General features: G+C 30.0%; 1 protein-coding gene across 2 annotated transcripts; it reads right to left on the bottom strand.

The window, feature by feature from the left end:
- Nucleotides 1-1,556: 1,556 nt before the first annotated feature.
- ACADM (acyl-CoA dehydrogenase medium chain) lies at nt 1,557-22,425 on the bottom strand. Of its 2 annotated transcripts, XM_071732767.1 has the most exons (12): nt 22,292-22,425; nt 21,066-21,162; nt 19,766-19,863; nt 19,595-19,664; nt 18,196-18,296; nt 14,914-14,994; nt 12,772-12,902; nt 10,818-10,926; nt 8,466-8,606; nt 5,287-5,382; nt 3,205-3,453; nt 1,557-1,641 (listed from the first exon to the last, which is right to left on the bottom strand). In XM_071732767.1, the coding sequence occupies exons 1-12, from the start codon at nt 22,313-22,315 to the stop codon at nt 1,570-1,572; spliced, it is 1,269 nt and encodes a 422-aa protein (XP_071588868.1). In that variant the 5' UTR covers nt 22,316-22,425; the 3' UTR covers nt 1,557-1,569. The 2 variants fall into 2 exon arrangements, with proteins under 2 accessions (XP_071588868.1, XP_071588869.1); XM_071732768.1 differs by lacking the exons at nt 1,557-1,641; nt 3,205-3,453 and adding an exon at nt 3,496-3,651.
- Nucleotides 22,426-22,625: the final 200 nt, after the last annotated feature.

Below are 22,625 nucleotides of genomic sequence, written 5' to 3' on the forward strand. Positions count from 1 at the left end.
TAAAATTCAGATAATTTGCAATTCTTGAGGAAAACTTCACCAACCTGGGCTGGAATTCTGAAAGGTTGGGAATTCAGGATTAATTTGCCTTCAGTTTCTTGAAAAGCTGAAAATCTCCACAGAATTATTTTAGGAAGTGGTGCCTGGGGGCTTCCTGAGGACACAAAATGGCTTTTTTTTTCCCCAAATTTCCCTGAGATGGATTCAGTTATTTCCACCCAAAACCCCAGGGAGGAAAAAGGGGGAGGAAAATCTGCCCAAAAAGACAGAAATCCCCCCCAAAAATCCAATTTTTTGCTAAACTGCCCAAAAAAATTTAAAAAAATCAAAATTTTCTTCACATTTCTGATCAGGAGAATGGAGCAGAGCAGCAAAGTTTGAAATCAGGTTAAAATTTAAATTTTAGGGAAGAAAATTTAATTTAAAATTAATTTAAATTGGAAATTAAATTGAAAAATAATTTAAAATTAAATCAGGTTAAAAAATTAAATTTTGGGGAAGGAAAATTTCATTTAAAATTAAATTTAAAATTAATTTAAGTTGAAAAATTAAAAAGAAAATTAAAATTAAATCAGGTTTAAATTTAAATTTTGGGAAGGAAATTTTAATTTAAAATTAAGTAAAAGTTTAAAATTAAATCAGGTTAAAATTCAAATTTTTGGGAAGCAGAATTTAATTGAAAATTAAATTTAAAATTAATTTTAATTGGAAATTAAATTTTAAAATAATTTAAAATTAAATCAGGTTAAAGTTTAAATTTTGGGAAAGGAAATCTTAATTTAAAATTAAATTTTAAAATAATTTAAAATTAAGTCAGGTTAAAATTTAAATTTTGGAGAAGGAAAATTTAAAATTAAAATTAAATTTAATTTAAATTTAAAATTTGATTTAAATTTAAAATTTAATTTAAAATCAATTTAAAGTTAAACCAGGTTAAAATTCAAATTTTGGGGAAGAAAAATTTCATTTAAAATTAAATTTAAAATTTCAATTGAAAAATAAAATTTAAAATAATTTAAAATTAAATCAGGGTAAAATTTGGGAAGGAAAATTCAATATAAAATTTAATTTATAATTTCAATTGAAAATTAAATTGAAAATTTAAAATTAAACAAGGTTAAAATTCAAGTTTTTTGGGAAGGAAAACTTAATTTAAATTAAATTTTAAATAATTTAAATTGAAAACTTTTTAATTTAAAATTAAATCAGGTTAAAATATAAATTTTTTGGGAAGGAAAAATTAATTGAAAATTAAATTGAAAGTAAAATTGAAAATTTAAAATTAAATCAGGTTAAAATTTGAATTTTGGGGAAGGAAAATTTCATTTAAAATTAAATTGAAAATTAAATTGAAAATTTAAAAAAAAGTCAGGTTAAAATTTGAATTTTGGGAAAGAAAATTTCATTTAATATTAAATTTAAAATTAATTTCTATAGCAAATTAAATTTTAAATTAATTTAAAATTAAATCACGTTACAATTTAAGGAAAATTTAGGGTTTTTTTTCCTCATTTCTTCCAGAAATGCCCCAAAAATCCACTCCCAGGGTTTTTTTTTTTTAGATTTTCTTCAAGCTTTGTATTTTCCAAGGTGCTCCCGAGCTATGATCATCCTCTGGATCTGAGCAGTTCCCTCATAAATCTGCCAAAAAAAAATAAAAATAATAAAATTTAATTATTTTTTTAAAATAATCAAACCCAGAGAAAAAAAACCAAGCCCAGGAAAATTAATTTTTTTTTTTTTCCTCATTTTTAGGGGGGAAAATCAGGAGGAAAAAGCTCTGGGAGCTGAGCCAGGAGGCTCCTGCCCTTGGAGCAGGAAAATTCCTGCTGAGTTTGAGGGGAATTCAGGGAAAATCATCCAAATTTTGGTTGTTTTTGGGAATTTTCAGAGGGGAATTGAAAAATCATCCAAATTTTGGTCATTTTTGGGAATTTTCAGAAGGGAATTCAGGAAAAATCATCCAAATTTTGGTCATTTTTGGGAATTTTCAGAGGGGAATTGAGGGAAAATCATCCAAATTTTGGTCATTTTTGATGTTTTGGGATTTCTCAGAGGGGAATTCAGGAAAAATCATCCAAATTTTGGTCATTTTTGATGTTTTGGGAATTTTCAGAGGGGAATTGAGGGAAAATCATCCAAATTTTGGTCATTTTTGGGAATTTTCAGAGGGGAAATGGGGAAAATGATCCAAATTTTGGTCATTTTTGGGAATTTTCAGAGGGGAATTGAGGAAAAATCATCCAAATTTTGGTCATTTTTGGTGGTTTGGGGAATTTTCAGAGGGGAATTAAGGGAAAATCATCCAAATTTTGGTCATTTTTGGTGTTTTTGGGAATTTTGAGAGGGGAATTGAGGGAAAATCATCCAAATTTTGGTATTTTTGGGAATTTTCAGAGGGGAATTCAGGGAAAATCATCCAAATTTTGGTTGTTTTTGGGAATTTTCAGAGGGGAATTGAGGGAAAATCATCCAAATTTTGGTGGTTTTGGGAATTTTCAGAGGGGAAATGGGGAAAATGATCCAAATTTTGGTCATTTTTGATGTTTTGGGATTTTTCAGAGGGGAATTCAGGAAAAATCATCCAAATTTTGGTGGTTTTGGGAATTTTCAGAGGGGAAATGGGGAAAATGATCCAAATTTTGGTCATTTTTGGGAATTTTCAGAGGGGAATTGAGGGAAAATCCAAATTTTGGTTGGTTTTGGTGGTTTTGGGGATTTTCAGAGGGGAATTCAGGAAAAATCATCCAAATTTTGGTCATTTTTGGTGTTTTGGGGAATTTTCAGAGAGGAATTGAGGAAAATCATCCAAATTTTGGTCATTTTTGGTGGTTTTGGGAATTTTCAGAGGGGAAATGGGGAAAATGATCCAAATTTTGGTCATTTTTGGGAATTTTCAGAGGGGAATTCAGGAAAAAAAATTTTGGATCCTTTTTTATCCCTTTTTTCCCTCACCTGATAAATCTTGGATCCTTTTTCCTCTCACCAGGTAAATCTTGGATCCTTTTTTTCCTCACCAGGTAAATCTTGGATCCTTTTTCACCCCTTTTTTCCCCTCACCTGGTAAATCTTGGATCCTTTTTCATCCTTTTCCCCTCACCAGGTAAATCTTGGATCCTTTTTTTCCTCACCAGGTAAATCTTGGACCCTTTTTCACCCCTTTTTCCCCTCTCCAGGTAAATCTTGGATCCTCTCCCCCCTCACCTGATAAATCTTTGCATCCCTCATCAGTTTCTCCACAGGATACTCCGTGTTGAAGCCGTTTCCCCCAAAAATCTGCACAGCATCAGCAGCCACCTGGTTGGCCACGTCCCCAGCAAAGGCCTTGGCTATGGAGGCATAAAAAGTGTTCCTGTGCCCCACGTCCACCTCCCACGCTGCCCTCTGGTAAGCCAGCCTGCCCAGCTCCACCTTCAGGGCCATCTCAGCCAGCAGGAAGGACACAGCCTGGTGCTGGAAGGGAGGAAAAAGGGAAAAAAGTGCTGAGGAGGGGGGAAAAAGGGGAAAAAAGTCACTAGGAGGGAGGGAAAAGGGTCAGAAACTCCCCAGGAGGAAGGGAAAAGGGTAAAAAAGTCCCCAGGAGGAAGTTCCCAGCCTGCCCAGCTCCACCTTCAGGGCCATCTCAGCCAGCAGGAAGGACACAGCCTGGTGCTGGAAGGGAGGAAAAAGGGAAAAAAGTGCTGAGGAGGGAGGGAAAAGGGAAAAAAGTCACTAGGAGGGAGGAAAAAGGGGAAAAAAGTCACTAGGAGGGAGGGAAAAAGGGGAAAAAGTCTCTAGGAGGGAGGAAAGAAGGTTAAAAGGTCCCTAGGAGGGAGGGAAAAGGGTCAGAAACTCCCTGGGAGGGAGCAAAAAGGGTAAAAAACTCTCTGGGAGGGAGGAAAAAGGGTCAGAAATTCTCTAGGAAGGAGGAAAAAAGGTAAAAAAGTCCCCAGGAGGAAAGAAAAAGGGGCAGCACCCACCCCCCTCAGCCCCCAAAATCCCTTCTTCTGCCCCAAAACCCCCTTCTTCTGCCCCAAAATCCCTTCTTCTGCCCCAAAACCCCTTCTTCTGCCCCAAAACCCCTTCTTCTGCCCCAAAACCCCTTCTTCTGCCCCAAAATCTCCTCTTTTGCCCCAAAATCCCTTCTTCTGCCCCAAAACCCCTTCTTCTGCCCCAAAATCCCTTCTTCTGCCCCAAAATCTCTTCTTCTGCCCCAAAATCCCTTCTTCTCCCCCAAAACCCCTTCTTCTGCCCCAAAACCCCTTCTTCTCCCCCAAAACCTCTTCTTCTGCCCCAAAATCCCTTTCTCTGCCCCAAAATCCCTTCTTCTGCCCCAAAATCTCTTCTTCTGCCCCAAAATCCCTTCTTCTGCCCCAAAACCCCTTCTTCTGCCCCAAAATCCCTTCTTCTGCCCCAAAATCCCTTCTTCTGCCCCAAAATCCCTTTCTCTGCCCCAAAATCCCTTCCTCTGCCCCAAAATCTCCTCTTTTGCCCCAAAATCTCCTCTTTTGCCCCAAAATCTCCTCTTTTGCCCCAAAACCCCTTTCTCTGCCCCAAAACCCCTTCTTCTGCCCCAAAATCCCTTCCTCTGCCCCAAAATCTCCTCTTTTGCCCCAAAATCCCTTCTTCTGCCCCAAAACCCCTTTCTCTGCCCCAAAACCCCTTCTTCTGCCCCAAAATCCCTTCCTCTGCCCCAAAATCTCCTCTTTTGCCCCAAAATCCCTTCTTCTGCCCCAAAATCTCCTCTTTTGCCCCAAAATCCCTTCTTCTGCCCCAAAATCCCTTCTTCTGCCCCAAAACCCTTTCTTCTGCCCCAAAATCCCTTCCTCTTCCCCAAAATCCCTTCCTCTTCCCCAAAATCCCTTCTTCTGCCCCAAAAGCCCTTCTTCTGCCCCAAAATCCTTTCTTCTGCCCCAAAATCCCTTCCTCTGCCCCAAAAGCCCTTCTTCTGCCCCAAAATCCTTTCTTCTGCCCCAAAATCCCTTCCTCTGCCCCAAAACCCCTTCTTCTGCCCCAAAATCCCTTCTTCTGCCCCAAAATCCCTTCTTCTGCCCCAAAACCCCTTCTTCTGCCCCAAAATCCCTTCTTCTGCCCGAAAAACCCCTTTCTCTGCCCCAAAATCCCTTCTTCTGCCCCAAAACCCCTTTCTCTGCCCCAAAATCCCTTCTTCTGCCCCAAAATCTTTTCTTCTGCCCCAAAATCCCTTCTTCTGCCCCAAAATCTCCTCTTTTGCCCAAAACTTGGGTTTTTTGCCCCAAAACTTGGGGTTTTTGCCCCAAAACTTGGGGTTTTTGCCCCCAACCTCACCTCAGCAATTGGTTTCCCAAAAGTTTTTCTCTCCAGGGCGTATTTTGTGGCTTCATCCAGGGCCCTTTTGGCCAAACCAACAGCACCAGCTGCCACCTGAAACCAGCACAGGAAGAGCCCCAGGGCATTATGGGAATTTGGTAATTTTATTTTTAATTAAAATTTAGTCTAAAATTTAATTTAAATTTAAAAATTAAATTAGTTTTTTTTTAATTTTTAAAGGTTTTTTTTTAATTTTTCAATTAAAATTAAAAAACTAAAATTCGGTTAAAATGAAAAAACTAAAATTTTTCCATTAAAATTTATTTTAATTTCCATTAAAATTTTCCATTAAAATTTAATTTCCGTTAAAATTAATTTTCCACTAAAATTTCCATTAAAATTTTTCCATTAAAATTTCCATTAAAATTTAATTCCATTAAAATTTTTCCATTAAAATTTAAATAAAATTTAAAAAAAAATTTAAATTTAGTTTTTATTATTTTTATTTATTATTTTATTATTTTTATTTATTATTTTATTTTATTTTTATTTTATTTTTATTTTATTTATTTTTATTAAATATATTTTATTAATATTTTTATTATTTACTTATTATTTTATTATTTTTATTTATTATTTTATTTTATTTTTATTTTATTTTTTAATTTAAAATTCCTTTTAAATTTAAGTTACCATTTAAAAATAAAATTCCAATTTTTTAAAAATTTTATTTTTCATTTTTCAATTTTAAAATATTTTAAATTTCTTTCATTGTACTTTTAAATTAAAATTAAAAATTAAACAAAATTTTAATTTCTTTTTAAGTTTTTTCACTTAAATCATTTTAAATGTTATATTAAAATTTTAAAATAAAATTTAATTTCAATTTCTTTTTTAATTTTGTTTTAATTTAATTTTTTTCAATTGAAGTGAAGATAAAAACAAAATAAAATAAAATGACAAAATAAAAAAATAAAAAAACAAAATAAAACTTTTTAGATGTTATTTTTGTTTCTAACTTAACTATATTTCAAAACTTAAAACTTTAAAGTAATATAAAGTTTAATTTAAATTTATATAATTTTATTTTTAGTTTAAATTTTTCTTTCAATCTAAAATTTAATTGTTTATTTTCAAGTTTGTTAAAATTCAAAAATAAAATTTAATTTCAATTTTCAACTTGAAAATTTCAAATTTTCAAATTTCAATTTCAAATTTCAACTGAAAAATCCACTTGAATTTTAATGTTTTTTTAATTTCATATTTTTTAATCTAAATTTACTTTTAAACTTTAAAAATTCAATTTTAATTTCTTTAAATTTTTAAATCAGAATTTAAATAATTTCAATTTATTTTTTACATTTTATTTTTATTTTTAATTGAACTTAATATTTTCAAATTTAAATTAAAACTGAAAAATAGAATTTAATTTCAACTTTTTAATTTTTATTTTCTAAATTTAAATTTATTTTCAAATTAAAATTTAAAAATAAAATCTAATTTAATTGAAATGTATTTTTTGCTTTTATGTTTCTAATTTTGTCTTCAAATTTAAATTGAAAATAAAATTTAATTCAATTTTTTAAATTTTATTTTTTAACTTAAATTTTTAAAAGTTCAATTTTTAAAATTTTTTAAATTTCAATTTACTGTTAAATTTAAATTAAAAGTTTAAAATAAAATTAATTATTTTTTAAAATTTTTTTAGCTGAACTTGATTTTCAACTTGAAAATTTCCAATTTTCAAATTTCGATTTCAAATTTCAACTGAAAAATCCACTTGAATGTCAATTTTTTTTAATCCAAATTTACTTCTAAACTTTAAAAATTTCAATTGAAATTGAGAAAAAAATAAAATTTCATTTCAATTTTATTTTTTTATTTTTAAATCACAATTTTAAAATAAAATCAAATTTCAATTTATCTTTTAATTTTTTTTTGTTTTTTAATTGAACTTAATATTTTCAAATTTAAAATTGAAAAAATTTAAAAATAAAATCTAATTGAAATGTTTTTTTACTTTTATGTGTCTAATTTAACTTTGTTTTCAAATTTAAATTGAAAATAAAATTTAATTCCAATTTTTTAAATCTTATTTCTATTTAACTTAAATTTTAAAAATAGTTATTTCAACTTTTAAAGTTTAAATTTAAAGATAAATAGATAATAAAAAAAATTTTAACTGAAACTTGAAATTTTCCAATTTTCAAATTTCGATTTCAAATTTCAACTGAAAAATCCACTTGAATTTTAATTTTTTTTAATTTTATATTTTTTAATCTAAAACTAAAATCTAATTGAAATGTTTTTTTAGGTTTTTTTTTCTAATTCAACTGTGTTTTCAAATTTAAATTGAAAATAAAATTTAATTCCAATTTTTAAATTTTATTTCTATTTTTAACTTAAATTTTAAAAATAGTTATTTCAACTTTTAAAGGTTTTTTAATTTAAATTTAAAGATAAATAATAAAAAAAATTTTAACTGAAACTTGAAATTTTCCAATTTTCAAATTTCAATTTCAAATTTCAACTGAAAAATCCACTTGAATTTTAATTTTTTTTAATTTTATATTTTTTAATCTAAAACTAAAATCTAATTGAAATGTTTTTTTAGGTTTTTTTTTCTAATTCAACTGTGTTTTCAAATTTAAATTGAAAATAAAATTTAATTCCAATTTTTAAATTTTATTTCTATTTAACTTAAATTTTAAAAATAGTTATTTCAACTTTTAAAGGTTTTTTAATTTAAATTTAAAGATAAATAAATAATAAAAAAAAATTTTAACTGAAACTTGAAATTTTCCAATTTTCAAATTTCGATTTCAAATTTCAACTGAAAAATCCACTTGAATTTTAATTTTTTTTAATTTTATATTTTTTAATCTAAAAATAAAATCTAATTGAAATGTTTTTTTAGGTTTTTTTTTCTAATTCAACTGTGTTTTCAAATTTAAATTGAAAATAAAATTTAATTCCAATTTTTAAATTTTATTTCTATTTTTAACTTAAATTTTAAAAATAGTTATTTCAACTTTTAAAGGTTTTTTAATTTAAAGATAAATAATAAAAAAAATTTTAACTGAAACTTGAAATTTTCCAATTTTCAAATTTCGATTTCAAATTTCAACTGAAAAATCCACTTGAATTTTAATTTTTTTTGTAATTTTTTGGTTTTTTGGTGTTTTTCAGGTGCTCACAGGAGGTCTGGTCCTGTCAAAAGCTCCCATGGCAATTTTGAAGCCGGCGCCCTCAGCTCCCAGGACGTTTTCCTTTGGAATCCTCACATCCTCAAAAACGATTCCCCGCGTGTCCGAGCAGCGCTGCCCCATGTTCAGCTCCTGGAAAAAAAAAAAGGGAAAAAATCCCAAGGGATAAAGAATGAAAAGAAGTAAAAAGAATCCAAAGAAAAAGAAATAGAAAGGATAAAAAAATAAAGAGTAAAAATAAAAAGAATCAAAGTAAAAAGAAATAAAAAGAATAAAAAAATCAAGAATAAAAAGAAAAATAAGTAAAAAGAATCAAAATGAAAAGAAATAAAAATAAAAAAAAATAAAAATAAAAAGAATCAAAATAAAAAGAAATAAAAATAATTAAAAAATAAAGAAAATAAAAATAAAAAGAAAGTAAAAATAAAAAGAATAAAAAATAAAGAATAAAAAGAAAAATAAGTAAAAGGAATCAAAATAAAAAGAATCAAAATGAAATAAAAAAAAAAATAAAGAGTCAAAGTAAAAAGAAATAAAAAGAATAAAAAATAAAGAATAAAAATAAAAATAAGTAAAAAGAATCAAATTAAAAAAAATAAAAATAATTAAAAAATAAAGAAAATAAAAATAAAAAGAATCAAAGTAGAAAGAAATAAAAAGAATAAAAAAATAAAGAATAAAAATAAAAATAAGTAAAAAGAATCAAAATAAAAAGAAATAAAAATAAAAAAATAAAGAATCAAAATAAAAATAATCAAAATAAAAAGAAATAAAGATAATTAAAAAATAAAGAAAATAAAAATAAAAAGAATCAAAGTAGAAAGAAGTAAAAAGAATAAAAAAATAAAGAATAAAAATAAAAATAAGTAAAAAGAAAATAAAAAATAAAAATAAAAAATAAAGAAAATAAAAAATGAAAATAAAAAGAAATAAAAATAATTAAAAAATAAAGAACATAAAAATAAAAAGAATCAAAGTAAAATGAAATAAAGAATAAAAAAATGAAGAATAAAAATAAAAATAAGTAAAAAGAAAATAAAAAGAAATAAAAATAAAAAATAAAGAAAATAAAAAATCAAAATAAAAAGAAAAAAATAAAAAATAAAGAACATAAAAATAAAAAGAATCAAAGTAAAATGAAATAAAGAATAAAAAAATAAGGAATAAAAATAAAAATAAGTAAAAAATCAAAATAAAAAGAAAAATAAAAAATAAAGAATAAAAATAAAAAAGAATCAAAATAAAAAGAAATAAAAATAATTAAAAAATAAAGAAAATAAGAATCAAAATAAAAAGAATCAAAAAGAATAAAAAAATAAATAAAAAGAAAAATAAGTAAAAAGAATCAAAATAAAAAGAATCAAAATGAAATAAAAAGAATAAAAAAATAAAAATAAGTAAAAACAATCAAAAACAATAAAAAATAAATATAAAAATAAAAACTAAAAAGAAAAACTAAAAAGGAGAAAAAGAAAAAGAATCAAAATAAAAAAGAATTAAGTAAAAAGAATAAAAATAAAAAGAATAAAAATAAAAAAAGAAAATAAGAATCAAAATAAAAAGAAATAAAGTTAAAAAATAAAGAATAAAAATAAAAATAGAATAAAAATAACTGAAAAGAATAAAATTAAAAGGAATAAAAAGAATCAAAATAAAAAGGAATAAAAGGAATAGAAAAATAAATATAAAAAGAAAAACTAAAAAGGAGAAAAAGAAACACTAAAAATAAAAAATGAAAAGAATCAAAATAAAAATGGAATAAAAAAAAAAGGAAAAGAATAAAAATAAAAGTGAAAAGAATCAAAATAAAAAGAATCGGAGTAAAAAAATAAAGAATAAAAATAAAAATAGAATAAAAATAACTAAAAAGGAAAAAAAAACAAACAACAAAAAAAAATCTAAATAAATAAAAAGAACAAAACTTACTAAAAATAATAAAGCTAAAAATAAAAAATACCAAATTCTCCACCTCAGTGAGGCCTCCCCTGTTTCACAGGAATCCCCCACCAGCTCTTGGGAGCTTTTGTTCAATTCCAATTAAAAAATAAAAAATTAAATTAAAAAAATTAATTTAATTAAATTAATTAAATTAAATTAAATTAATTAAATTAAATTAAAAATAAATAAAAAATAAATAAAAAAATAAATAAATGAAAAAAAAAAAATCTCATGACAATTTCCTTGCTAATTTGATTTTTATCATTTAAGAACCCCAGGCCCCACCCCCCTCACTCTGAGGGGAGGCAAAAAGCTTCAATCTTCAGGGCCCAATTTTTTGGCTTTTTTGCCAAAATAGAAAAAATAAAAAAATAGGAAAAATTCCTGGAAAAGGAGAATTCCCACCTTTCTTCCAACCTGGATCCCGGGGCTGTTGGCTTCCACGATGAAGCCAGTGAAGGCTTTGCCTGCAGGAGCTTTGGGGTCTGGGTCACTACGAGCCAGCAAAAAATACCTGGAATAAAATAAAAAAAAGGAGTTTTTTGGTTAAAAAAAAAAAAAAACAAACCACTTTTAATTAAATTTTAAGTGATTTAAATTGAAAGGTTTATTTAACTTAAATTAAATCACGTAAAATTTCAGTTTTTAGGAAGGAAAATTGAAAATTAAATTGAAAATTCAATTTGAAATTAAAATTAAATCAGGTTAAGATTTAAATTTTTAGGAAGGAAAATTGAAAATTAAATTGAAAATTAAATTTGAAATTTATTGAAAATTAAATCAGGTTAAGATTTAAATTTTTGGGAAGGAAAATTGAAAATTAATTTGAAAATTAAATTAAAAATTAAAATTAAATCAGGTTAAGATTTCAAACTTTTGGGAAGGAAAATTGAAAATTAAATTGAAAAATAAATTTGAAATTTATTTAAAATTAAATCAGGTAAAATTTCAATTTTTAGGAAGGAAAATTGAAAATTTAAATTGAAAATTCAATTTGAAATTAAAATTAAATCAGGTTAAGATTTAAATTTTTAGGAAGGAAAATTGAAAATTAAATTGAAAATTAAATTTGAAATTTATTGAAAATTAAATCAGGTTAAGATTTAAATTTTTGGGAAGGAAAATTGAAAATTAATTTGAAAATTAAATTAAAAATTAAAATTAAATCAGGTTAAGATTTCAAACTTTTGGGAAGGAAAATTGAAAATTAAATTGAAAAATAAATTTGAAATTTATTTAAAATTAAATCAGGTAAAATTTCAATTTTTAGGAAGGAAAATTGAAAATTTAAATTGAAAATTCAATTTGAAATTAAAATTAAATCAGGTTAAGATTTAAGTTTTTAGGAAGGAAAATAGAAAATTAAATTGAAAATTAAATTTGAAATTAATTTAAAATTAAATCGGTAAGATTTGAATTTTTGGGAAGGAAAATTATAAATTAAATTTTAAGTAATTTAAATTGAAAATTGTATTTAATTGAAATTAAATCAGGTCAAAATTTAGGGTTTTGGGAAGGAAAATTGAAAATTAAACTGAAAATTAAATTCGAAATTTAAAATTAAATCAGTTAAAGATTTAAATTTTTGGGAAGGAAAATTGAAAACTAAATTTTAAGTAATTTAAATTGAAAATTGGATTTTGAAATTAAATTGGGTCAAAATTTAAGTTTTTGGGAAGAAAAATTGAAAATTAAACTGAAAATTAAATTCGAAATTTTAGAATAAATTTAGATTTTATTTAAGCTTACTCTTAATTAATTAATAATTAATAAATTAATTAATAAATAAATATTAATTAACAATAAATATTTTATATATTAATATATACTAATAATATATTAATGTTTATTATTATTGTGTGTATTATTAGTGTGTATTAATATATTAATGTTAATAAATATATATTTACAAATATTAATTAATAATTAACAATTTAATTAATAATTAATACGTTATTTAATTAATACTTAAAGTTTTATTAATAGTCCTAATTATTTTATTAATAGTCCTAATTATTAATTTTAATTATATTTTTATTTTATTTTTTTTATTTTATTGTATATAATCTATATTTTTTATTTTGTTATATATTATTATTTTTTATTTTTATTATTTTTTATTATATTAATTATTCAATTACTATATCCCACTAATTAATTATTAATTAATTATTCACAGCTCATTTAAGGTGTGGGGTGAGGCAGGAAGGGAGGAGGGGGCCTCTGTTTGGGGGTTTTTTGCCTTCGAGGTGGCAAAAATTCCTCGAAAATTCCATTTTTTCGCCTAAAAAAATTTTTTTTCCTTCTAAATTTGAATTTTAAGGGATTTTTAGGGAAAATTCCAAGGAAAAGCAGAGACCAATTTGCCTTCCCCCCGTTGGTGATCCACATTTTTTGGCCATTAATTAAATATTCATCTCCTTTCTTCTCAGCTCTGGTTTGGATCCCGGCAACGTCGGAGCCGGCGCCGGGCTCGGTCACGCAGTAAGCCTGGAAAAAAGGGAAAAAATTCCTTAGGGAAGGGGGTGGGAGAGGGGAGGAAACAAGGAGTGAGGGGAGGGGGTGGGGGAAATGGGGAAAAAAAAATAGGGAAAAAAAAAAAAAGGAAAAAATAAAAAAAAAGGAAAAAAGCAACGAAAAAAGGGAAAAAAAGGAGGAATAAACGGATGGAAATGGAGGAACAAAAAGAAAAAAAAATCAAGAAAAGCAAAAGCAACAAAACCAAAAATAAAAAGTGGACAATTAAAAAATAAAAGCAGAAAACCAAAAACAAACACAAAACCAGGACCAAAAAAGTAAAAAAAGCAAAAAAATGGACAAAAATAAAGACAAAACCCAAACAAAATCAAACACATAAAAAAAACCAAAGAAGAAAACAGAAAACAAAAAGCAAAAAACACAAAAACCAAACAAAACCAAAAACCAAAAACCAAAAACCAAAAAACAAACAAAACACAAACAAAACACAAACAAAACACAAACAAAACACAAACACAAACAAAACACAAACAAAACACAAACAAAACACAAACAAAACACAAACAAAACACAAACAAAACACAAACAAAACACAAACAAAACACAAACAAAACACAAACAAAACACAAACAAAAAACAAAAAAACCCAAAAAACAAAACCAAACAAAACAAAAAACAAAACCAAAAACCAATAACAAAACAAAAAAAAACCCAAAACCAAACAAAAACAAAGCCAACCAAAACCAAAAACAAAACCAAAGAAAAAAAAACCAAAGAAAAAAAACCTAACAAAAACAAAACCAGACAAAAATAAACAAAACCAAACAAAAACCCAAAAACAAAAAAAGCAAAAAAAGCAAAAATCAAACAAAAACAAAGACAAAATGAAAAAAACCAAACACAAAAGCAAAACAAAAAAAACCCAAACAAAAGCAGACAAAAAAATAAGCAAAACCAAACAAAAACCAAACCAAAACCAAACAAAGCCAAACAAACCCAAAACAAAACCAAACAAAAAATACAAACAAAAAACAAAAACCAACAAAACCAAAAAAACCCCAAAAATGCAAAAACAAAACCCAAAAAACCAAAAAGCAACAGAAGACAACAAAGCAAAAAACAAAAAAATCAAAGGAACGAAAACCAAAAAGCAGAAAATGGAAAAAAGCCCAAAAAACAAAAAAACAAAAACGAAAAAAAGCAAAAAATAAAATAGAAAAAAGCAACAAAAACCGAAAAAAGCAAAAAACCAAAAAAGCAAAAACAAAACAAAAAAGGAAAAAAGGAAAAAAAAAAAAACCCAGAAAAAAAACCAAAAAATCAAACACAAACAAAAAACAAAAAACAAAACCAAAACAAACAAAACAAAAACAGCCAAAACCAAAGAAAAACAAAAAACAAAACAAAAACAAACAAAACCAAAACCACACAAAAACAAAGACAAAAAAAACCAAAAACAAAACCAAAGAAAAACAAAAACCAAAAAAACAAACAGAAAAAAAGAAACAAAAAACAAAAACAAAGTAAAAAAACCAAAAAAAAAATTACAAAAATAAAGGCAAAACAAAAACCAAAAAATCAAAAAGCAACAGAAAACAAAAAACAAGAAAACCAAAAGAAAAAAACCAAAAACAGAAAACAAGAGAAAAAAACCCAAAAAACAAAAAAACAAAAAGCAAAAAACAACAAAAAAAACCCCAAAAAAATTTACAAAACCCAAAACCAAAGCAACAAAAACCAAAAAACTAAAAAGCAACCGGAAAAACAAAAACCAAACCAAGAGAAACCAAAAAAGCGAAAAAAACCCAAAACCAAACAAAAACCAAAACCCACAAACCAAAAAACAACAAAAGCAAAAATCACCAAAAACCAAGAAAAGCAAAAAAAGGAAAAAAAAAAAAAGGAAGGTTTCACCTCCAGGGCCTCAAGAGGTTTCCAGGAGAAATTTCCCAGATTTCCCACCCCTCAAATTCCTGATTTTTTCCACTTTTTTCAGCCTTTTGCAGCCTTCCTGAGCACTCACACACATCAGGGGCTCCTCTGTCATTCTGCCCAAATATTTCTTTTTTTGCTGCTCGTTCCCTGCAATGATCACTGGCATTTGCTGCAAAGGAATTATGGACAGGGAATTAATTCACTTCATACTAGAATCAATTTAATTTTAATTTTTTTAATTTTATTTTATTTTTTTCATTTAAATTTCTTTTTAAATTTTCATTAAAATTTAAATTTCTTTTTAAAATTTTATTTTTATTTTTTAATTTAAATTTACCCTTCAATTTAAAATAAAATTTTAAAACACAAAATTTAATTTAAATATTTTAAATTTTATTTTAATTAAATTTTTAAAATTTAAATTAAAATGTAAAAAAAATTAAATATTTTTAATTTTTTTTTTATTTTTTAATTTAAATTTACCCTTCAATTTAAATTAAAATTTTAAAAACAAAACTTAATTTAAATATTTTAAACTTCTTTTAAATTTCTTAAAATTTAAATTAAAATGTAAAACTAAAAAAATTTAAATTTCTTTAAAATTTTATTTTTATTTTTTAATTTATTCTTAAAAGTAGAATTTAAAAATATAATTTAAATTATTTTAAAAATTTTTTTTAATTATTTTTATTCTTTTAATTCAACTTTTTAAAATTTAAATTAAAAATGAAAAATAAAATTAAATTAAATTTAATTTCAATTTCTTTTTAAAATTTTGTATTCTAATTTAAATTTATTCTTAAATTAAAATTTAAAAATAAAATAAAATTTAATTTCAATATTTTAGATTTTTTTATTTCTTAACTATTTTATAAAATTTAAATTAAAAATTAAAAATAAAATAAAAAATTAATTTCCATTTCTTTTTAAAATTTTGTTTTTTAAATTTATTCTTAAAATTTATTCTTAAATTAAAATTTAAAAATAAATAAAATTTAAATTAAAATTTAAAAATAAAATAAAACATTTAATTTGAATTTCTTTTTAAATTTTTTTTAATTTAAATTTATTCTTAAAATTTAACATTTTTAATTAAATTTTTTAAAATTTAAATTAAAATTTCAAAATAACAAACATTTCAAAATAACATAAAATTTAATTTTAATTTCTTTTTTTAATTTTATTTTTATTTTTTAAGCCTGATTAAGATATTTTTAAGGCCTCAGGTTTCATAACATCACAGAATTGGCTGGGTTGGAAGGGACCTCAGAGCTCATCAACTCCAACTCCCCCCGTGCTTCCCAACCCCCTCAGTGCCACATCCAGGCTCTTTTGAAATATTTCCAGGGATGGAGAATTCACCTCTTCCCTGGGCAGCCCATCCCAAGGTCTCATCACCCTCCCTCTAAGGAATTTTTTCCTAATATCCAACTTTTTTCCTAATATTCAACTTGAGACCGTGCCTGGAAAAAGAGCCCAACCCCCCCCTGGCTCCAACCTCCTTTCAGGGAGTTGCAGAGAGTGATGAGGTCTCCCCTGAGCCTCCTCTTCTCCAGCCTCAACACCCCCAGCTCCCTCAGCCCTTCCTCACAGGAAGGGGCTGGTTCTGTTTAATATCTTTATAGATAATTTAGATTTAGGCACTTTACACTGGGTTAGGAACTGCTGGAGGGCCCAGAGAGTGGAGCTGAACGGGGCTGCCTCAAAATGGCGGCCGTGGTGTCCAAAATGGCGGCCGTGGTGTCCAAAATGGCGGCCAAGTGCCAGGGCCTGAACTTTTGGTGACAACAACCCCAAAAACTGCCCAGCAGGAAAGGCAAGGCCTTTGACACCGTCTCCCACAGGATTCTCCTCAAAAAGCTGTCAGCCAGGAGCTCTCTGTGCTGGGTTAGGAACTGCTGGAGGGCCCAGAGAGTGGAGCTGAACGGGGCTGCCTCAAAATGGCGGGACTTGTGCTGGATCCCTTCCCAGCCTCCTTGCTCTTCTCTGGACCTGCTCCAGCACCTCAATTCCTGAATTCTGGGGCCCAGAACTGGACCCAGGACTCAAGCTGTGGCCTCCCCAGGGGCAGAATCCCTTCCCTGGCCTTCTTGGCCACCAGCCCAGGATTCCATTGGGATTCTTGGCCACCTGGGCACACTGCTGGCTCCTGGGCACCTTCCAGCTCCCTTTCTGCCACTCTGTGCCCAGCCTGGAGCTCCCCATGGGGTTCTTGTGGAAAAGTTCAGGCCCTGGCACTTGGAATGTTGAACCTCATCCCCTTGGGATCAGCCCAACTCTCCAACCTCCTTTCAGGGAGTTGGAGAGAGCGATGAGGTCTCCCCTGAGCCTCCTCCTCTCCAGCCTCAACACCCCCAGCTCCAGGATTTCTGCTGGAATCCCCTCACAGCCTCCTTGCTCTTCTCTGGACCTGCTCCAGCACCTCAATTCCTGAATTTTGGGGCCCAGAACTGGACACAGGACTCAAGCTGTGGCCTCCCCAGGGCTGAGCACAGGGGCAGAATCCCTTCCCTGGACCTGCTGGCCACGCTGTTCCTGAGCCAGCCCAGGATGCCCTTGGCCTTCTTGGCCACCTGGGCACACTGCTGGCTCCTGGGCACCTTCCTGGCAATCCAGACTCCCAGCTCCCTTCCTGCCACTCTGTGCCCAGCCTGGAGCTCCCCAGGGGGTTCTTGTGGCCAAAGTGCAGGACCCGGCACTTGGAATGTTGAACCTCATCCCCTTGGGATCAGCCCAACTCTCCAGTCTGTCCAGGTCCCTCTGCAGAGCCCTCCTGCCTTCCAGCTGATCCACACTCCCCCCCAGCTTGGTGTCCTCTGCAGATTTGCTGATGATGGACTCAATCCCCTCATCTAAATCATCAATACAGATATTAAACAGCACCGGGCCCAACACTGATCCCTGGGGGACACCACGGCCGCCATTTTGGACACCACGGCCACCATTTTGAGGCAGCCCCGTTCAGCTCCACTCTCTGGGCCCTCCAGCAGTTCCTAACCCAGCACAGAGAGCTCCTGGCTGACAGCTTTTTGAGGAGAATCCTGTGGGAGACGGTGTCAAAGGCCTTGCCTTTCCTGCTGGGCAGTTTTTGGGGTTGTTCTCACCAAAAGTGCAGGACCCGGCACTTGGAATGTTGAACCTCATCCCCTTGGGATCAGCCCAACTCTCCAGTCTGTCCAGGTCCCTCTGCAGAGCCCTCCTGCCTTCCAGCTCCCCCCCCGCCATCTTGGGGTCATCTGGGAATCTGCTAATTGTGGACTTAATCCCCTCATCTAAATCATCAATAAAGGTATTAAATAGCTAATAAAGTTATTAAATAGTTAATAAAGGTATTAAATAGTCAATAAAGAGGAGGGGGAGCAGAACTCACCCCCAGGGAGTTGGCCTCGATGGCAGTCTGCACCCCCGTGCACCCGTAGGCCAACTCCTCAGTGATCAGACACGCCTCGAAGGTGCCAAGGCCAAGGCCACCTCACAGAAAAAAAATATAAAATAAAAATAAAAGGTTAAAAGTCAAATGGCAGGGGGAGTAGGGGAGGTTAAAGAGTTTGATTTGATGGGGGTGATAGAGAAATAGTAATAAAGAAATAGTAATAAAGAAATAGTAATAAAGAAATAGTAATAAATAACAAATAGTCATAAATAAATAACAAATAAATAATAATAAATAACAAATAATAAATAAATAATAATAAATAACAAATAATAAATAACAAATAAATAGTAAATAAATAAATAATAAATAATAATAAATGAATAATAATAAATAATAATAATACATAATAAATAATAATAATACATAATAAATAAAATAGTAAATAAATAAGAAATAAATAATAAATAATAAATAATAAATAACAAATAGTAAATAAATAATAAGAAACAAATAATAAATAATAAATAACAAATAATAAATAGTAAATATATAATAAACAATATATAACAAGTAATAAATAGTAATATATGAACAAAAATAACAAACAGTAAATAATAAATAACAATCAATAAATCAATAAATAACCAATAATCAATAATAGATAATAACAAATAAACAATAAGTAGTAAATAATAATAAATAATAAATAATAATAAATAATAAATAAATGATATCTAAATGACAATAAATAATAAAAATAATAAATAATAAATTATAAATAATGAATTATAAACTATACTAATAAATAATAAACATTGAGTAATAAATTATAAATAAAAATAAATAACGAATAATAAATAATAAATAAGTAATGAATAAAAATAATAAGTTAATAATAAATAATGAATAAATAAAAATAAATAATTAATAAATAATAAATAAGTTGTTTATTTACAACAATTAATTACCAAAATCATATCTCCCCCCCCCGTGTACATTTGACTGTGCTTGGTAATTTCAGGTAATGCAAACATCTTAAAAAAAATAATCTAGAATTTAACATTTTAACATTTTTTGGTCAAAGCTTTGCTTTCCTGCACCTCAGCTGCAGTGGAAAAAACTTTTTTATATTAAATAAAATATTAAATTATTAAATTAATATTTAATTAATATTAATTAATATTTAAAATCTATTAAATTAAATTAAAAATATCAAATATTTTTATATTTAAAATTATTATTAAATGTTTCCTGATTCCATCCCCAGGAAGCCTCCTGAGCACATGGAGGAAATTTTACATTTTACACCCCCTTACCCAGAAAAACCTCCTCCAGGGCTATTTTATTTTTTTTTTAAATTTTATTTAACAAATCCAAAAGCAAATTTCCTTACCACAGCTTTCTGGGATGTGGGAATTGATCAGACCAAGTTCCCAGGCCCGTTTTATGAGAGGAAAAGGATACTGAAACACAGGGGGGGGAAAAAAAAAATTGACATTTTGAATTCTGCACAGATTAAAAAAAAAAAAAAAAATAATTTTAATTTTTCTCCCCCCAGATTTACCTCTCCAGTCCTGTCATATTCTGCAGCAACTGGAATAATTTCCTCCACAGCAAATTTTCGAGCAGTAGCTTGGAACTCCTTCTGCTCATCTGTGAGTTCTGTTGAAAAAGAAAAAAAAAAATAAAAATAAAGTTTAAAACCAGAATTATCAGGGGAAGGCAGAAAAATGCCTTTTATTTGGCAATTCTGGGCTGAAAAATCTCCCAGAACCACTGAATTTGGTTGGACATAAATAAGATAAAGATTAATTTCTTTTTTTATGGTGTTATATTATACAAATATAACATTATTATAATATATGTATTATAATAATATCATATTATTATATTATTATATCTTTATATTATTTCATATTATATTATATTATTATATTCACATTATGTTATTATATTTATATTATATTATTATATATTATAAATATTACATACAATAATATATAATATATAATATATATATAAAAATATGTATTATACATATATATTACATATAAAAATATTATACAAATATAACACATTTATTACTGACAGAAATAATCTTCAGATCAGATTATTTATCTAAATAAAAATACAGTTATTTTTACATTTTAAAAGATGGGAATTATTCAAAGCCAAGGCAACTTTGCCAAAAAAAAAAAAACAAAACAAACAAAAAAAACCCTAAAAAAACCCCAAAAAGCTCAAGAAAAACATTAATTAAAAAAATAATGAAACCTCCTAAATCTCACACCCAAATAAAAGCTCCCAAATATCACACAGACTTTGCTCAAGTGGAGAAAAAATTTATATATTATATTTTATATTTTATACTTTATATATTATATATATTATATATTGTATATTATATATTATATATTATGTATTCTATATTATATATTATATATTATATATTATACATTATATATATTATACATATTAATATTGTATATTGTGTGCTATATATTATATATTACATATTGTATATTGTATAATATATAACAATATTACACAAATATAACACATTTGTGACAGAAATAATCTTCAGCTCAGATTATTTATCTAAATAATAATAATTTCTCTAGATAATAATTCTATCTAAAAGATTATTTATCTAAATAAATAAATTATTTGAACAGGGAAGAAAATAATTTTGGTTTCCAGCTGCTTTTTAAACAAAAATCAGCAATCTACTCAGAATAAACACCTTTTTTGGCAATTCCCACTGAACTCCAAGAGGTATTTTGGGGTTTTTTTTCCCCCTAATTCTGAAATTTGTCCTCAGAATTACTTCAATTATTATTTCAGAATTATTTGCCCAAACTTACCAAAACTAAAGCCAGCCCCAGGTTTGTTGATTTGTACATTTTGTGCAGGTTTGCTGGCCAAAGATCTCCAGCCCTGCCCTGCAATGCTCCGGAGCTTCTGAAATAATTAATAATTAAAAAAAAATTAATAATAATTAAAAAATAAATAAATAAAGATGAGGTGGAGAAGATCCCTGCACCAAACTCTCACCTCCTTCCCTCAGCTTTCCCACTGCTCTCTCAGGGATAAAAAAAACCCCCACGAACATTAAGAGAACCCCGGATTTTTTCCTAAAGATTTTATGTATTTTATCAGGCAAAAAAAAAAAAAAAAACAAATTTTGAGGAAAAAACGGGGAATTTGGGACCCCTGGGAGGGCCGAGGCCTCCTCAGCGCCCTTCACCTTTCCCCTCCTTCGGGAACCTCCGAGCGGGAGGGGCCCAGAGAGGCCCCGGGTGGGTGCGGGATGGTCCCGGGTGGGTGTGGGTGGTCCCGGAGAGGCCCTGGGTGGGTGCGGGGTGGTCCCGGGTGGATGTGGGGTGGTCCCGGGTGGGCACCGAGAGGGCCCTGGGTGGGTGAGGGGGGGTCCCGGGTGGGTGCGGGATGGTCCCGGGTGGGTGTGGAAAGGCCCCGGGTGGGTGCGGGGTGGTCCCGGAGAGGCCCTGGGTGGTCCCGGGTGGATGTGGGGTGGTCCCGGGTGGGCACCGAGAGGGCCCTGGGTGGGTGAGGGGGGGTCCCGGGTGGTCCTGGGGTGGGTACGAAGGGGTCCCGGGTGGGCACCGAGAGGGCCCTGGGTGGGTTTGGGGTGGTCCCGAGTGGGTGTGGGGTGGTCCCGGAGAGACCCTGGGTGGCCCCGGGTGGGTGCAGAGGGGCCCCGGGTGGTCCTGGGGTGGGCACCGAGAGGGCCCCGAGAGCCCCCGGAGAGGCCCCGGGTGGGCGCGGAAAGGGCCCCCGGGGTGGGTGCGGAGAGGCCCCGGGTGGACCCCGGTTTGTCCCGGGGAGGACCCGGTTGGGCCCCGGGCAGGCTCCGGTTTGACCCGGTTTGTCCCGGTTGGGCCCCGGGCAGGCTCCGGTTGGGCCCCGGTTGGGCCCCGGTTGGGCCCGGTTTGTCCCGGTTGGGCCCCGGGGAGGCCGCGGTGCCCTTGGGGAGGTGCCGGGAGGGTCCCCTGAGGAGGCCCCGGGGGCCGCAGCCCCCCCAGCCCGGGCTCCCCGAACCCCTCTCCCCCGAACCCTCGGAACCACTCACCCGCGCTGCCCCCAACGCCGACATCTTCAGGGAAACGGCGGAACCGGGGGCGGTACCGGGGGCGGTCCGAGGGGTTCGGTCCGGTCCGGGGGCTGCCCCAGCGAGGGGCGGGTCCGGTTCGGCGGCAGCGATTTGGATCCCGTTTTTTTTTTTCCCCTTTTTTCCTCGACATTCCGCGTCCCCCCGGGGGGGTCATGAGGAGCCCCCGGGTTTTGGCTCTTCAAAATTTTGTTGATTTTTTTTTTTTTATTTATTTTTTTCCCCCTTTTTTCCGCTGGAAATTTTCCTTTCCCTGGAGCCGTTCTCTTGGGGTTTGGTCCCCGGGAAAGAAGTG

The sequence above is a fragment of the Heliangelus exortis genome, unplaced genomic scaffold, assembly GCF_036169615.1.
Source record: "Heliangelus exortis unplaced genomic scaffold, bHelExo1.hap1 Scaffold_77, whole genome shotgun sequence".
In the NCBI taxonomy this organism is placed as follows: domain Eukaryota; kingdom Metazoa; phylum Chordata; class Aves; order Apodiformes; family Trochilidae; genus Heliangelus; species Heliangelus exortis.

Bases quoted from the DNA above. Each gene is read 5' to 3' on its own strand.
- ACADM (XM_071732767.1), bottom strand. From the start codon at position 22,315: ATGTCGGCGTTGGGGGCAGCGCGG. The intron at 21,163-22,291 runs GTGAGTGGTTCC...TAATTATTTCAG, and splicing joins CGGCGTTGGGGGCAGCGCGG to AAGCTCCGGAGCATTGCAGG. The intron at 19,665-19,765 runs GTAAATCTGGGG...CCTGTGTTTCAG, and splicing joins AATATGACAGGACTGGAGAG to TATCCTTTTCCTCTCATAAA.